General features: G+C 41.1%; 1 protein-coding gene across 15 annotated transcripts in view; it reads left to right on the top strand.

Annotated features, from left to right (window-relative positions):
- WNK1 (WNK lysine deficient protein kinase 1) overlaps positions 1–15,744 on the top strand; it is a 133,649-nt gene that overhangs the window by 109,298 nt on the left and 8,607 nt on the right. For 6 of the 15 annotated variants that reach the window (XM_029204578.1, XM_029204576.1, XM_029204574.1 and 3 more), the window contains 14 exons: positions 330–608; positions 1,287–1,384; positions 1,496–1,658; positions 2,067–2,183; positions 2,507–2,680; positions 2,881–2,935; positions 3,070–3,192; positions 3,710–5,136; positions 6,267–6,350; positions 7,935–8,018; positions 8,571–8,631; positions 12,053–12,126; positions 13,327–13,958; positions 14,539–14,738. In XM_029204578.1, coding sequence (XP_029060411.1) covers positions 330–608; positions 1,287–1,384; positions 1,496–1,658; positions 2,067–2,183; positions 2,507–2,680; positions 2,881–2,935; positions 3,070–3,192; positions 3,710–5,136; positions 6,267–6,350; positions 7,935–8,018; positions 8,571–8,631; positions 12,053–12,126; positions 13,327–13,958; positions 14,539–14,738 — 3,571 coding nt within the window. The remainder of the gene's footprint in view (positions 1–329; positions 609–1,286; positions 1,385–1,495; positions 1,659–2,066; positions 2,184–2,506; positions 2,681–2,880; positions 2,936–3,069; positions 3,193–3,709; positions 5,137–6,266; positions 6,351–7,934; positions 8,019–8,570; positions 8,632–12,052; positions 12,127–13,326; positions 13,959–14,538; positions 14,739–15,744) is intronic. The other 9 variants (XM_029204588.1, XM_029204573.1, XM_029204581.1 and 6 more) reach the window with 4 other exon arrangements.

The raw sequence follows: 15,744 nt of genomic DNA, 5'->3' as shown, positions 1-15,744 counted from the left end.
GAAGGGTTTTTGCATTCTCCTGTTTGATTGGGTAGAAAGTAGGTATTTTCTAGAAGGAATTATGTCTATTCTTCCTATTTAAATAGTCTCCAGGAGGGAAAAAAATAGCAACTTAAAAGTATAGTTGTGTACAGTCCTGTCCCCTAAATTGAAATCAGTTAACCATTTCATTTCAAGAATCTTCTTTAAATTATTAGAAAAAGATCAGGCTACTTTTCTTCACTATGTTCCCTTTTTTTTTTTTTCTCTTTTTTTTCTTGCTTGTCTTGCTGTTTTACTCATTTGATGACCCAACCTGCACTAATTCCCCTTCCTCGTTTCTGTCACAGGGCTTCCCACCTCGACTGCCACCACAGTACCCAGGAGACTCAAATCTTGCTCCCTCTTCCAGCGTGGCTTCTGTGTGCATTCCTTCTACAGTCCTGTCCCCTCCCATGCCGGCAGAAGCACTGGCTGCACCAGGTTACTTTCCTACAGTGGTGCAGCCTTATGTGGAATCAAGCCTTTTGGTTCCTGTGGGCAGTATAGGAGGACAGGTTCAAGTGTCCCAGCCAGCAGTGAGTTTAGCACAAGCCCCCAGTACATCCTCCCAGCAAGCAGCTCTGGAGGTAAATGGAATTCCTGCATGTTTATGTCTAAACTATATGTATAATGGGATAAAAATGACGAGAAATACAGGTTCCCCTGGTTTAGAATGCACTTGGAAACTATTGCGAACTAACTTCTGAATGACTTCTTGCAGCCGAGTGAAATGCCAGTGTGGGGCCTTGTTGCCACTGGCTGTTCTGTTGGGAAGTGAGTGTGCCTTGGAGGAGATAACGCTGCTAGCACTTCACTTCTTTAGCTAGCCCTTCAGCCGTGGTTCTTATCCTTTCACAAACTCCTGCCATTGGCAAGTCACCAGAATACCTTACCCTGCTGTGCTCCCGGTGATCCTTTTTGCCCCTCTTGGAGAAAGCTCTGAGCTGTCTTTGCACTTTGCTCTGCCTGCCCTGTTGCACATTCTGGTGAGATGCTGGCTGCGCGGCAGGTTGTAGTTTCTCACGCCTAGCAGCTGTTTGGCTGATGGCGCACTGTGCAGTCGGTGCCAGAGACTAGCTCTAGAAATTCCCGTGGCAATTGCAAGATGACTGTCTGTGGATGCTGAGTATTAGGCATTGCCAGTCAATGCAGTGCTGCTGGGACTCAGGGGAGGGGCAAGGAGAGGGGCAGTAGCACACTGGGGGTGGTCAACAGTAAATAAAGTGTGTTCCTGCCAAGGTGCGAATTATCCTTTCTGTTTACAGAGCACTCAGGGCGTCTCTCAGGTGGCTCCTCCAGAGCCAGTTCCAGTGGCTCAGCCACAACCTACCCAGCCTGCTACATTGGTCTCTTCTGTAGACAGGTATGTGTGACAGTACAGTTCTCCTGTCTTGACTGGTAGATAGGATGGTAGGAAACTTTAAAATGTCTCACCTTTAAATCTCATCGTAAACTGAACTTTTTTTTTCCGAAGTGCACATTCAGATGTTGCTTCAGGTATGAGTGACGGCAATGAGAATGTCCCATCATCCAGTGGAAGGCATGAAGGGAGAACTACAAAACGGCATTATCGAAAATCTGTAAGAAGTCGCTCTCGTCATGAAAAGACTTCACGCCCAAAATTGAGAATTTTGAATGTAAGTATTGCTGACTTCTGGGTTTCATATAGTTAGTTCATACCATTTAAATATTTCTAAGGCTTGGGTGTATTGATGAAAGTTTAAGATCTTGTATCACCCAAATGATATTGTTAAATTCCATATTTCTAAAAAAAAAAAATAGAGTTTTTATGTGTAAAAGAAAGATCTTACATTCTTACCAGACCCTTCAGTGGAAGATGTGTAAGGAGCTGAAAGGCTGATACTTTCTTAAGGTTTTCTTGCTCCTAGTTTAAGAGGCAAAGTAGCAGTGCTTCAAGGAATAGTGGTAACATTCGGCTTAAGTTCAAGTGATAACCTATGTTACTTTGTCACATTCAATAACAGATCTGAGCATGGTTCTTCTGAGATATGAAGTACCTTTTCTTTTTTCTTCTTTCTTTTCAGGTTTCAAATAAAGGAGACCGGGTAGTAGAATGTCAATTAGAGACTCACAATCGGAAAATGGTTACATTCAAATTTGATTTAGATGGTGACAACCCTGAGGAGATAGCAACAATTATGGTATGTCTGTTTTTGGAGTTCCAAATTTTTCCTTCATACTTTATCTTCATATCCACTGCCCTAGGCAAATATGCAATATTTTGTAAACTATTTTGACAGTTAAATATTTATTTCAATGTGAATATAACTAGCACACCAAACCTGTGATTTAGAGGTGCTTTTGTGTAGGGCATGTCTAACTAGGTATTGAAGAACTTACATATTAACTAAATAATAATACAGGTGGTATGCAGATAGGACAGAAGTCATGAAAGTGGTGATTGAATGACCTAAAGCTTGGGAAACACTGTACTAATTAAGCTAATGTCACATTTCTTTTACAGGTGAACAATGACTTTATTCTGGCAATGGAGAGAGAGGCATTTGTGGAACAAGTGCGGGATATTATTGAAAAAGCTGATGAAATGCTCAGTGAGGACGTCAGTGTGGAGCCAGAGGGTGACCAGGGATTGGAGAGTCTCCAGGGAAAGGATGACTATGGCTTTGCAGGCTCTCAAGTAGGTTCACCGTTCCCGTAGTGAAGCTTCGTTTATGTTAAATATTTGCTAAATTTGCCTTGCACGATGTCCAGCGGTACCACATTACACCTGTAACTGAGATTATCAACATCTATGTTCTTTTTGCATGTGGCGATTTGCTTTGCCTGCTCATTAAGATCGAGTGAGAGAATGAATTTAATCACTTTTGTTTGTTGTAGAAATTGGAAGAGTTCAAACAACCAATTCCTGCATCTTCCATGCCACAGCAAATAGGTGATTTTTTCTTTCCATTGTTTGTTCTTACCTTTGACCTAAGAAGTTATGTGCTAATAATGGAATCTTGAAGCTTTGTGTGAGTGACAATGTATATAATAATAATGCAGTTAAATGGTTTGTTTCTTTTTAAGCAGGCCTTCCTACCAGTTCTTTAACTCAAGTTGTTCATTCTGCCGGAAGACGGTTTATAGTAAGTCCTGTGCCAGAAAGTCGATTACGAGAATCAAAAATTTTCAGTGAAGTATCAGATACAGGTAAGGAATTGCTTCTACCACATACATATATAAATCCTGTGTCTCTCCTTTATTGGAAGCTTGGTCATCAAGCAGTAGTTCAAATGATGACATAGACAATAAAGAATAGTAGAAAATTGAGACTGACCAACAGATAAACATTTGGAGACAGGGAAATAGGTGATGAATAGAGAGGATTTGAGCAAAAGGGCACAGAAGGGTGGCCATACTAGACACAGCCCGTGTGACTGATACTGTGTAGATTCAGCACTGTGTTTGTATCTCCATTTAGCGCTGCTGTATATCGTTTGAGGTTACTCCGTGCTTTCTCAGAAATAGATATTCATACAAGATCATTTCTTTTGCTGGAACTGCTATATCACTTAGCCGTTTTACAGCCTGTCATGTCCTTGGGGGAGGTTTTATACCTTGTTGGTACGTGGCATTGTTGGGAATCCCAAAAGTAGATTGTTCAGACAGTCTTTTGAACCCACCTTGTTAAAAAGAACTGATTCTGAGTTTTTATTTTCCTTTGCAGTTGCTGCTTCTACATCTGCTGGTGCTGGAATGAGCTTGTCTCACTCTGCTTCATCCCTTGGTCTACAGCAGGCCTTTTCTGAACTTAGACATGCACAAATGGCAGAAGGGCCGAGCACAGCACCTGCCAACTTCCGTCCGACGGGGCCAGCGTTCCCAGCAGTGCCCCCTTCCGTGATCAGCCCTGCTGGAGCTCCAGCCACAGCGGCAGCCGTACCCTCAGCGTCAGCCCCTGCCACGGGCTGCCCTCTTAGTGACGCTTCCGCATCAGCTGTTCAGTCTGAGGTTGCAGTGCCCACTGAAAAGGGGATTGCTGGAGTTGCCACCTGCACAGGTGTAACACCCTCCAGTGGTCTCCCTGTACCACTTGCATCTGAATCCCCGATACTTTCCAGTGTGGTGTCAAGCATCACAGTGCCTGCAGTCATCTCAGTATCAGCGACATCCCAGTCAGTTCAGGCTCCCACACCTGGGAGCATTGTTTCCGGTACAGGCACGTTCCCCTCTGTACCAGTCTCAGTGACGGCAGCCTCTGCAGTGAGCAGTGCTGCTGCCCCAGGCGCTAAGCCTTCACCTGTATCGTCGCAGCAGGTGGCGGGCAGCATGGCTGGGACAGCCACGCTAACATCCGTGTCTGCAGCCGCTCCAGTCCCGAGTCTAGCTGCACAGCCGTCCCTTCCACCCAGCAGCAGCACCTCTGCTCTTACTCGAGCTGAGACTGTAGTGGTTAGTGCACACGCACTGGATAAGATATCTCATAGCAGCATGACCGGATTGGCTTTGTCCCTCCCCGCGTCATCTTCCTCTCCCTCCCTGGGGGCAGGGGTATCTAGTGCTGTTTCTCAGCCTGGCGTGGCTCATCCTTTGGTCATCCCATCAGCTGTGGCTTCTACTCCTGCCCTTTCCCAGGCAGGACCTACTTCCACACCTTTACTACCCCAAGCTAGTATCCCACCTTTGGTACAACCTGTTGCCAATGTGCCTGCTGTACAGCAGACACTAATTCATAGTCAGCCTCAACCAGCTTTGCTTCCCAACCAGCCCCATACTCACTGTCCTGAAATAGATGCTGATACTCAACCCAAAGCTCCTGGGATTGATGACATAAAGACTTTAGAGGAAAAACTGCGGTCTCTCTTTAGTGAGCACAGCTCATCTGGAGCTCAGCATGCTTCTGTCTCGCTGGACACGTCACTCGTCATGGAGACCACTGTCACACCAGGCCTCCCAACCACTGCTGTTGCACCAAGCAAACTCATGACTTCCACTACAAGTACTTGCTTACCACCAACCAGTTTGCCCTTAGGAACAACTGGTTCGTCAGTTATACCAGCGGTCACTCCTGGGCAAGTTTCCACCCCAGTCAGCGCTGTACCAGGAGTGAAACCTGGAACTGCTGCACCAAAGCCACCTTTAACTAAGCCTCCAGTAAGCTTCTTGTTTTGAAATAGTTTGAAAAATAAGATCACTCTTCTCCCCCTCCCCCAAAAGTACACTTTTAACAATACAGCCTTGCAGTATAGTTATAAAGATGCCTAGCTTGTGGTAGGTATTCAGTATTTATTAAATAAATTGATTGAAGGTGATTTTAGGATGTATGTACATGAACATGAGGTTTTTTTTTAAATGAAATATGGCAGGATTGGGGGTTAATTATGTTGTAAGATTTTCTAAGAGTGTATATAACAGGTGAAATACAAGCATTATTTCTGAATTGGTACAGACTGAAGAAATCCGTTTCCCAAAAGGGAGCTGAGTGTTTCTGCTGGCGATTGTACATAGTAACAGCAGTTCACAGTTTTTGTCTCCATGAGAATGAAGCAAATTTTCTGCCTTGCTCAGATTCCATAGATGTACAATTTGAGGTTTATAAAAAGTTGGAAGTTGGTGATGACTTCGATGTGGTGGAGGAGAAATTAATCTAATGCTAGGGATAAAATAGCTAGAAAGTGTTTTTTGGCTCTGCTTTGGTGGCTTCCTCTCATTTTGCCATATTCAGTCATCTTTTCCAAATAACAAGGCTGTGTTTCTCCTACTGTATTGTATGCTTCGCCCATCTTTCTGCATTGCCATTGATGTGAGATTCTTTTTACAGCAGGGTAATATAGAGGCTTCACTCAGACAAAATACAGATTACTTGATAGTATTAGATTTCTGATGCCTTTTGTTATCAGACCTGCCCCATGGTTATTTCTGAACTGTTTTGTTTTCCCAGGAAAGCCTGATAATACTGTACCAAAGAAGAGGCTCAGGAGTATCTGGACTGTGCCTCTTGTGTCTAAACAGCCTTTGTTCTGTCTGCTTTCACTAGGGGATAGCCTTTTACTAAACTTTTCTGTTCATTTTATTGGTATGTCATAGTAACCCCTGTAATAGTATCATGATTATAATGTCCTTTATTTAAGGTAGATACCAGAGTGTAACCCAGGTGAGAAGCTTGCCTTAACTAGATACATTTTATTCTTATGCTTCTGCATTTGAATTAGTTGGTTTGCTCTCCAGTATGCAGTCTTTACTCTTAGTGTCTCATGGACTTGAATTTCCCTTCGTGTCTGTAGGTGTTGCCAGTGGGTACTGAACTTCCAGCTGGTACTCCACCCAGCGAGCAGCTGCCACCTTTTCCAGGACCTTCACTAACGCAGGTGCCCCAAGACTTGGCAGATTTCTTTTTGTGCCTCTCCTTTCTTTCACAAGCTCATTTAAATTCTCCATTGCATGATCTTGCCTTCTGGCTCCTATTTGATTTTGACTTAGTAAAAACTTTCTTTTAAAACACCATAGCTGATGATACAGGCCCTACTTAAAGTAAGAAGCAAATCATCTAAAAATCATTTGATATTAATATTTTTTCATATCTTACGAAAAAGGAAGATAGCAAACGTGACAGTTTGCCAAAAGAAATATAATTCCTCTGTCATTCATACTTTTGTAGAGCAGTGAAAGATTAGACCATTGTGGAAGTAAAAAATCATATGTCATCAAAATTAACTGTGAAAGTTCCTGAGGAAAGGCTACCACCCTGATAACTGGTAACGCCCTTTTTCTCTGAGTTCAGTACAACCTGTTTTTTCTTGAATGTTTGACATTTTTTTTCAGTGACCACCTAATGAAGTAATTGGGTATAAGGGTCATGTTTATAAAAAACAGGTATTATATCTTAAAGTACAAAAACCACACAGCTCAGCTAACATGAGACTGCTCCGAGAAGAACTGAGACCGGTGACGTGAATGTGAGATTCCCATCTCACACTCAGTTCTGCTCACTACGGGTCAGAATTGCCTGCACTATTTAAATTATTATTTCCCTTTACCACCCTACCCCCGACCCTACACATTAGTTGAATTCCCATAAATAAAGTACTTGGTATGATCCCATTGTAACTAGGAAAAAACTTCTGACATGGGACAGGCTAGTAAACATTGAAAATAAGTTAGGAATTTATTTTAGAATAAGATATAAGAAAAACATGGTAAATTGCTAACTTGAAGTCTGAACTTATCCTACTTCTTTAATCCCAGATGTACAGTAAAACATAATTTAAGGAACTTGCCATAGTAAAGTAATAACTCCAATAGAGAACCCATTCCATCGGCTGCTAAATTTTGAAAAAAAAAAATGCATTGTGGAAGTCTTGAACCTATTTTCTCGTTAAAAACATGTATTCCAGTTCCTAAGAGGGCCCAAAATGTGATGAGAAACTGCAAATTAGATACGTAGTGGGTGAGGATAAGTGGACGCTGCTGCATGTAGAGGGAGAAGCATAGGTGAAGGCTGGGGAGGCATAGGTAGATAGAAGCCAAGATAGCGACAGAGTGTGTTAATGCCATCTTTTATTCATAAGGACAGGCTCTCAGAAAGATGTGCCCAACTGAAAAAGAAAATAGGGGACAGTACAGTTAATCTACCAATCAATCTTGATACATTTTTCAGAATATATTTTTAAGGAGAGGACAAATAGTTAACTTTTCTATCTCTAAGTAACATCAAACATAGAAGGTAAGAAAGGAGACTTCAAAACTCTAAAAACATAAATGTAACTGAGCTTTTCTGTGGCTTGAGAACTTGACAGTAAAATTTTGAGAGCTTGGTAATTCATTCAAGCAGTTACCACTAAGTTGAACTTAGGATATTGAGTTTAATGTTGAGTGAAGCAGGAAGCAGTGTGTCCTGTGTAAGCTGGCTCTGGCTGTGCCCGAGGCTGTGCTCACTGTGTTGTGTCCTTCAGCCCCAGCAGCCCCTGGGAGATCTGGATGCTCAGCTGAGAAGAACGCTCAGTCCAGAGACCGTTGTGCTGACGTCTGCAGTTGGTGTGAGTTCTGATAAAATCTCCCCACAACCCTAATATATTATATTTCTGGAATATAAGCTGTAACCTAGACCATTATTAATACCTTTAACACCTAGTCAGAGTCTTTGCTTGTTCCAGTCGACAGAAATGAGACGATGAATGAAAGAGTAACACTGACCCAGTAGTGTAACTATGGAAAAAATTTGATTTGGGAGACACTTTTCTGGTCTTACCTGTGGTTACAATCATACCACAGATCAGTTCTATGGACTTGGTGTTTATGCTTTGGAGGAGTCTATACTTTAAGTTCGAAGTCTTAACTTCTTCCTTTTGGGCTTGTGACACAATAATGTTCTGATTAAAACTACTTTTTCTATGAACATCCAAGTTATACTTTTGAGCATTCCATGAGAAAAATTAAGAAAGCAGTTTGGAGAGGTTAAGACTCAAAATTTCTTTTAAAAATCTATAAAATGCCTGTCTTTCTTTACATCAGACTTATTTTTAGGTTAGAAAGTCACTCTTTTTAAGTCACTGATGCTAAAGATGTTGTGTATCTGTGTGTGTTTGCAGCCCGTGTCCGTGGTGGCTCCAACAGCAGTTGTGGAAGCAGGAGCCCAGCTTCAGAAGGATGGTGAGAAGCATCCTTCTTCCTCTGTATTCCCACTTCCAGACCTTCCTGTAATTGATGGTAGAGGTTACTATGTCAAAGACACATTCTCGAGAGTTCGTAGCTGTACTTGAGACTGTGTTGAACAACATTTTTATGTATTTCATGATTGAGGAGCATTGATACTAATATTGAGAGCATGTAATATCAGCAAAGTTGTGAATTTTTTACTTTTTTTTTTTTGAGGGGTAGCATGCCAGGGAGTAATGATAGCTTCTTAGCATAAGACCCTTTGTTATTATTAGCTCAGCCAAATCCTTGGTAAGAGATGCAAGGAAATTCAAGCATATTTATAAAAGTTAATTCATTGGCCACCTCTTGGCTTTTGAGATGTATAGAAATATAGATAAGTTTGAACAGCATGGATGGTAGAAATACAAATGTAAGATTTCAAATCATCAGTTTAAACATTATTATTTTTTTTTTGGCTGTGTTGTGTCTTCATTGCTGTGCGCGGGCTTTCTAGTTGCGGCGAGCGGGGGCTACTCTTTGTTGTGGCGCGCAGGCTTCTCATTGTGGTGGCTTCTCTTGTTGCAGAGCATGGGCTCTAGGCATGCGGGCTTCAGTAGTTGCGGCTCATGGGCTGTAGAGCACAGGCTTCAGTAGTTATGGCGCATGGGCTTGGTTTCTCCGCGGCATGTGGGATCTTCACAGACCAGGGCTCGAACCCGTGTCCCCTGCATTGGCAGGCGGATTCTTAACCACTGTGCCACCAGGGAAGCCCCCAAACATTTTAATCTATTTCTGGAGTCTCTAGACTTGGTCTGTCCATAAATATCTCTTTTTTAAAAAGGCACATTTCCAACTTAATTTTGTAAAAATTGTCCATACCAACAACTTAAATGTTTTCTTAGAACTTTTATCACCATGTGCTTAGTCATAAGTTCATTATCAACTACTAGTGCTGTAAAGTTTTGTTGTAAGTCTCTTTTCACCATCAGTCCCACAGAACCTGGGAAATGTAACTTATTTTTTGTTGCCTTTTCCTTCAGAATCATTTATAATCAAAAGTGAAAGTAATTGAATGAGATATGCTTAATGTAATTTTATATAGCACGTGCTTAATAATATTTTTCCCTTTTTATTATATCCATTCTCCTCAACACCACCTGACATAAATGTAATTCCCTGAGCAACTATTAATAAGATTACCTGAATGCTCTTCTTCCTGTCTTCCTTAAGTGCTAAATTTCACTTAAAACCTTTCTAAAGTAAATTATTTTCAAGGCAGTCACAATCTGAATTGGCTCTCATTTTAAAAGAAGTGACTTGAAAGTCAGTGGAACAGATTAGAAAGTCCAGAAATGGACAAACTAAAATGTAATGTAGAAAATGAAAAAGGTGACCTTTCAAATCAGTGAGAAAAGGGGATATTTCAGTAAATGGTTTGGGACAACTGGACAGCCATTTGGAAAAAAGTAAAGATAGATCACTAGCCTAGGCCAAAGTAAATTCAAAATGGAACAGAGGTGGAAAATGAGCTCATAAAATAGGACTGTACGAAAACAAAAGGAATCTTTTTTTTTTTTTTCCAATTGTCTAGATCAGGGTTGACAAACTTGTTCTGTAAAAGGCCAGGAAGGGAATATTTTAGGTTTTGCTGGCCATACGGTCTCTGTCATAGCTACTCAAGTATCCAACATATTGTAGCCTAAAAGGTGTAATAGATAATAAATAAAGGAAGGAGTTTAACTGTGTTCCAATAAAATTTATTTATAAAAACAAGCAGTGGGCTAAATTTGGTCCACAGATCATAGTTTGCTGCTCCCTGATATAGAGAAAGATGTTATTATTACATTTAATCCCCAACCCAGAAGCATTAATAGATTTTAAATTTCTGCATGGGGAGAAAAAGTACTGTTTTGTCCAAAGATAAATGGAAAACTGGGAAATGTGTGTGTCGTATATTCGTATCACAAAAAGGACTAGTTTTGTTAATATAAAGAATTTCTGTAAATTTGGCATGGACCAAGAAATAATCAAAAGATACAGAAAAAAAAGAAACTTAGACATGAAGATACTTAACTTCATGAAACAGAAATGCAGAATAAAACTACAAGTGATTGTATTTCTCACCTGTCCTTGGTAAATTCAGAAGTTTAAAAGCCACTGGTGACTTGGTACAGCCTTTTTGGAGATCAGTTTATGTCTGTCAGTGTTTTAAATGACAACGATTCGGTATTGGGTTGGCCAAAAAGTTTGTTTCGGTTCCTAAATGAACTTTTTGGCCAACCCAATACTTCTAGTTTTAGGTATTTATTTCACAGAGCTATAAGAATATACATATTAGAGCACTTTTATAGTAACAAGAAGTTCGGAATAAGTTAAATTCCCATCAGTAGAAGCCTGGATAAAATATGGTACATTTTAAAATTTTTCGTATGTATGTACATACGCTACAACCCTGTGCAGCCATTAGAAGGAATGAGACGGTGTGGAAAGACCTCCTCAGTTACATCTCTAAATGCAAGTAGCAAAAGCAATATTCTGCTGGTTGTATAAAGTAAAGAAAATGCTGATCTATATTAACTATCTCTAGAAAGAAACTCAAACAAGTGATTGTCCCTAAAGAGGAGGACCTCGGTGGCTTTAAAGTGGCTCAAAACTACTTACCAGTGATTCTGCCACTTACACTGTCCTGCTCCAGGATTTTGCTTAAGTGTTGCCTAAACCAGTTTGTCATAGCTGGTTTTCATTTTAAAATGGGTCTTTAGTATCCTAGGTAAAATCTTACTGTTTGCTTCATTTATTTCTGCCTTTGAATCATAGGATGAAATTGTAGTGTCATTTCCTGTTAGCCTTAGTTTATTTTGTTGTTTTTTGTCTTTTTTTGCGGTACGCGGGCCTCTCACTGTTGTGGCCTCTCCCGTTGCGGAGCACAGGCTCCGGATGCGCAGGCTCAGCGGCCATGGCTCACGGGCCCAGCCGCTACGCGGCATGTGGGATCTTCCCGGACCGGGGCACGAACCCGTGTCCCCCGCATTGGCAGGCGGACTCTCAACCACTGCGCCACCAGGGAAGCCCAGCCTTAGTTTTTATAGTATCTCTTCATGTTTGAGTTAAGCCGTGAAGCCGCCTTGCTGCTGTGTGACTTATTCCTCCAAACAGTGCCATGTCCTCTGTGCGAGTGTACAAGGGAAGGTAGAGGGTTTCACAGCGATACAGTCTTTCACACTCAAGGTGTCTAGTAGGAAAGCAAACAGTAACTGTTTCCCCTTGTTGGACAGGGTCAGGGAAAGGGAGGTAAGGAAATCTCCCTTACCTGTAACAACTTTCTTCTTCTGATGTAGTCTCATTTTGCTGTGTTTCTGGCTGAAGCAAAAAGATGCCAAGTGAAAAAAGATGCTGATTTAAGTTCTTTTCCTCCTCCATGTACTTGTTTCAGTGTCTCAAGTCACAGAAGGTCCTATCCTAGCACCCACTTCAGGGACTGGTGTTTTTAAGATGGGGCGATTTCAGGTAAGACAGTCACTGCTGGGGGATTGTGTATATAATAAAAAAGGGATTCCCAATTTGGGGGGAGTGTGTATATAATAAAATTATTATCTACCTTTTGGGACCTAATTGCCATCAATGATATATTTCTTTTATATAAAGCACTTTTTAGCTCTTTATCATTTTCCCCTCTTAAAAATAATACGTGCTAATTAAAGAAAATAAAGAATATTTAGAACAGCAGAGAAAACAGTAGATAGTCACACTCTGCCCATCGTTCCACCCCACCCCCCTGGGATTACTTTTGGGGGTGTGTTTCTTTCTGTTCCTTTTGCTCTGTACATGTGTATATCTAAAATTGGCCCTGCTTCTCCTCTGAATGATATTGATACTTTGTAGCTTTTTCCCATCTAGTAGTAGGTTTATCTAACCATTTTCCTATTGTCAGTCATTAGGTGGTTTCTGATTTTTCCAACACAGTAAGTAAAGTAACAGTGAACGTCTTTGTATATAAAAACATTTTTCATGTTTAGGATAATTTTCTTAGGACTAATTTTCAAAGTGAAAATACTGAGTCATTATCAAATAATACCATCTAATTGTATTTTCCCAGTTGGGAAACAAGTGAACATTTTCTGGCTTAGTACATAGGGCTGTACAAGCTTTGAAAATCTTTTTTTTTTTCTTTTTCTATTTTCACACCTGCTTTCTTATTATTCTCATGATAGCAATTGAAGTTGGGGATATTAGGTCATATTTTTCTCATTTGTAAACTGAGTTTCTCAGAGTTTGTCGCCACCCTGAGTTTGTATTTATAATACATCGTCGAACTAGGACAACGATCTATATCCTTCTTTTAGCACCAGCTAGTTGTGCTGATTCTTGAAGCTTAGCTGGCATTTAACATTTATTGGATTTAATCTTTGTAGTTTTTCCTGTTCACAAGCAACCTTCAATATTCCATGACCTGTTGTTATTTATATTTTCATTAAGATGTAATCTGAGTCCTGTGCACAGCATGAGATATGAAAGTAAATAATTTACTTAGCTTAGCCAGCCACTCAGAATCTACATCTCATCTGTACATCTCAGTATAGATATTTCATGCTCTACAGTGAATGGTATTCAGTTTATTTTCACAGTCAGAGATGGAGGGGCTATGCAAACAGTCAGCCTACTCAAACAGGGAAATAAAGTGATTCACTTTTGGTCTCTTTCCATCAGGTTTCAGTTGCAATGGATGATCCCCAGAAAGAGGGTAAAAATAAGTCAGAAGATGTAAAGTCTGTTCATTTTGAATCCAGTACTTCAGAGTCCTCAGTGCTGTCAAGCAGTAGTCCAGAGAGTACCCTGGTGAGGCCAGAGCCCAATGGGATAGCCGTCCGTGGCGTCTCTTCAGATATGCCGGATAGTAGCGCCCGTAAAACTCCTGAAACTGGGCAGCCAACCAAGGTTGGACGTTTTCAGGTGACAACTACAGCAAGCAAAGTCGGTCGTTTCTCCGTTTCAAGAACCGAAGACGAGATTACTGAGGCAAAGAAGGAGGGACCAGTGGTATCTCCTCCTTTTCTGGATTTGGGACATGACGTTCTTCCTGCTGTGATACCAAAGAAAGAGAAACCCGAACTGTCAGAGGCTTCACATCTGAACGGGCCGTCCTCTGACCTGGAGGCTGCCTTCCTCGGTCGGGATGTGGACGATGGCTCAGGGAGTCCGCACTCCCCGCAGCTGAGCTCAAAGAGCCTCCCTGTCCAGGGCCTGAGTCATTCCTTCAACTCCTCTTACATGAGCAGCGATAATGAATCAGATATTGAAGATGAGGACTTGAAGTTAGAGCTGCGGCGGCTACGAGAAAAGTACGTGCGTTTCTCCTGTGAAAGGGTACCAGCAGAGCCGTATGAAGAGCTGGCTCCCAGAGCTAGAGGGTGGGATGTACAAGAGCTGGCTGTCTGAAGGTAGTTCTTACAGAACTGCTTCAGCACCTTGGCATTACTCGTAGCATGTTATTGTTGTCAGTGGCTCTTTTGCGTTGTGAACCTCATCTTAGCTATTATTGGTCTACCAGATGAATCTGGTAATGACACTGGGATATGGATTACGATAGCAGGTTTTCTTGGTCACGTTTGATGAACTGGGTCCGATTCGCAAGTTCAGTATTCCTGTGTAGAGCTTCCAAGTCAGGAAATCTCTTTCTCCTAACACATCACCAACCATTTGTGGTTGGCTAGGAGCTTGCTGGAATTTGGCTTGGGTAACGGAGGCCAGCAAGAGGAGCTGACACAGTAGAATCACAAGGTGACAGCAGTTAGATTCAGTACATTTGGGGGAAGGATTCACTGGTGAGTAAATACGTGAATGGAGGTTAAATAATGTTGTTAATTCTTGTTTGAACAAAGGTGGTTATATTTTTGAATTATGCTTGGTTATCTTTCATAGACATCTTAAAGAGATTCAAGACCTGCAGAGTCGCCAGAAGCATGAAATTGAATCTTTGTATACCAAACTGGGCAAGGTTCCTCCTGCCGTCATCATTCCCCCAGCTGCCCCCCTTGCAGGGAGAAGAAGGCGACCCACCAAAAGCAAAGGCAACAAGTCTAGTCGCAGCAGTTCCTTGGGGAATAAAAGCCCTGGACCAGGTCAGCCATGGCTGTCCCATCTTATGTTTTTGTCTCCAAATGTGTATATAACCTACGGAACATTTGTTAAATTTCGAAGGCGTTTGACTTCCCTAATATGCTTGCTTCCTTGCCTTGTCTACTCCCCGTATTTATAGAACGTCTTTTGAGTTTATGGAAGACAGGTCAGTGCTATGACCTATTCCTTTGTAATCCATATTGCCTCCGTTTATAGTTGTTGATGAGGATAAAACACTTAGCTTTGCCTGCTAACTCGTGGAGCTCACATTTCACCAAGCTCGTAGGCAGTTGAGAGAAAATTCATTGTTCTCTGTTAGTAAAGTCCAGGTAGATTCTTCCTTTTTAATGAATGAATTGGTCATAATTACAACAGGGATGAATGTAAATTTCATGTAAGTATTTGGGTATGTCATATGATAATTTCCTTGGCTAAAGTTTTTGTTTTATTTATCTGTATTGGAATAAAGAACTTGCTAGTGTTTATAATCAAAAAAATAGTTAAATCATAATCTCTGGAAATGAATTGTAGTTTGCCTATTTTTTATTATGATAGCGAGTTTTTACCCCTTGGTGAAATTATGGTAATGTTAACAGATAACTAGTTGAAAAGTAAAAGCAGCTAAAATAAGTTTATACCTCATACTTGCTCTTCAGTTCTAATATAAATATGTTGGAAAGCAGTTGTAAACTTAACAGCTTTCCATTCTCTGGAAGCTTTCAGAGACCCCAAGCTTTTCTCTAGCACATGAGAACCAGTTCGTTAGGAGACATGTGATGATAAGCAATAGCAGCTAATTCAGGTTCTGATCCCAATTTTGACCTTCTTTTTGCGTGGACTTCTAGTCCACTAGCTACTAAGGAATAGAGAAGTTAGTCCATTTCAGGCCACCTGGCTAATGATTGAAAGCCACCTTTTAAGAATAATTTTAAATACGCATTACTCTCCAATCCCTACATCATTTTCGACATCTCTTTTGTACTTGATCTGACACGTGTACAGGAAAGA

Source organism: Monodon monoceros, unplaced genomic scaffold (genome assembly GCF_005190385.1).
Source record: "Monodon monoceros isolate NGI ecotype Baffin Bay Population unplaced genomic scaffold, NGI_Narwhal_1 Super_Scaffold_6, whole genome shotgun sequence".
In the NCBI taxonomy this organism is placed as follows: Eukaryota; Metazoa; Chordata; class Mammalia; order Artiodactyla; family Monodontidae; genus Monodon; species Monodon monoceros.
This window is presented reverse-complemented; position numbering and strand designations above follow the sequence as displayed.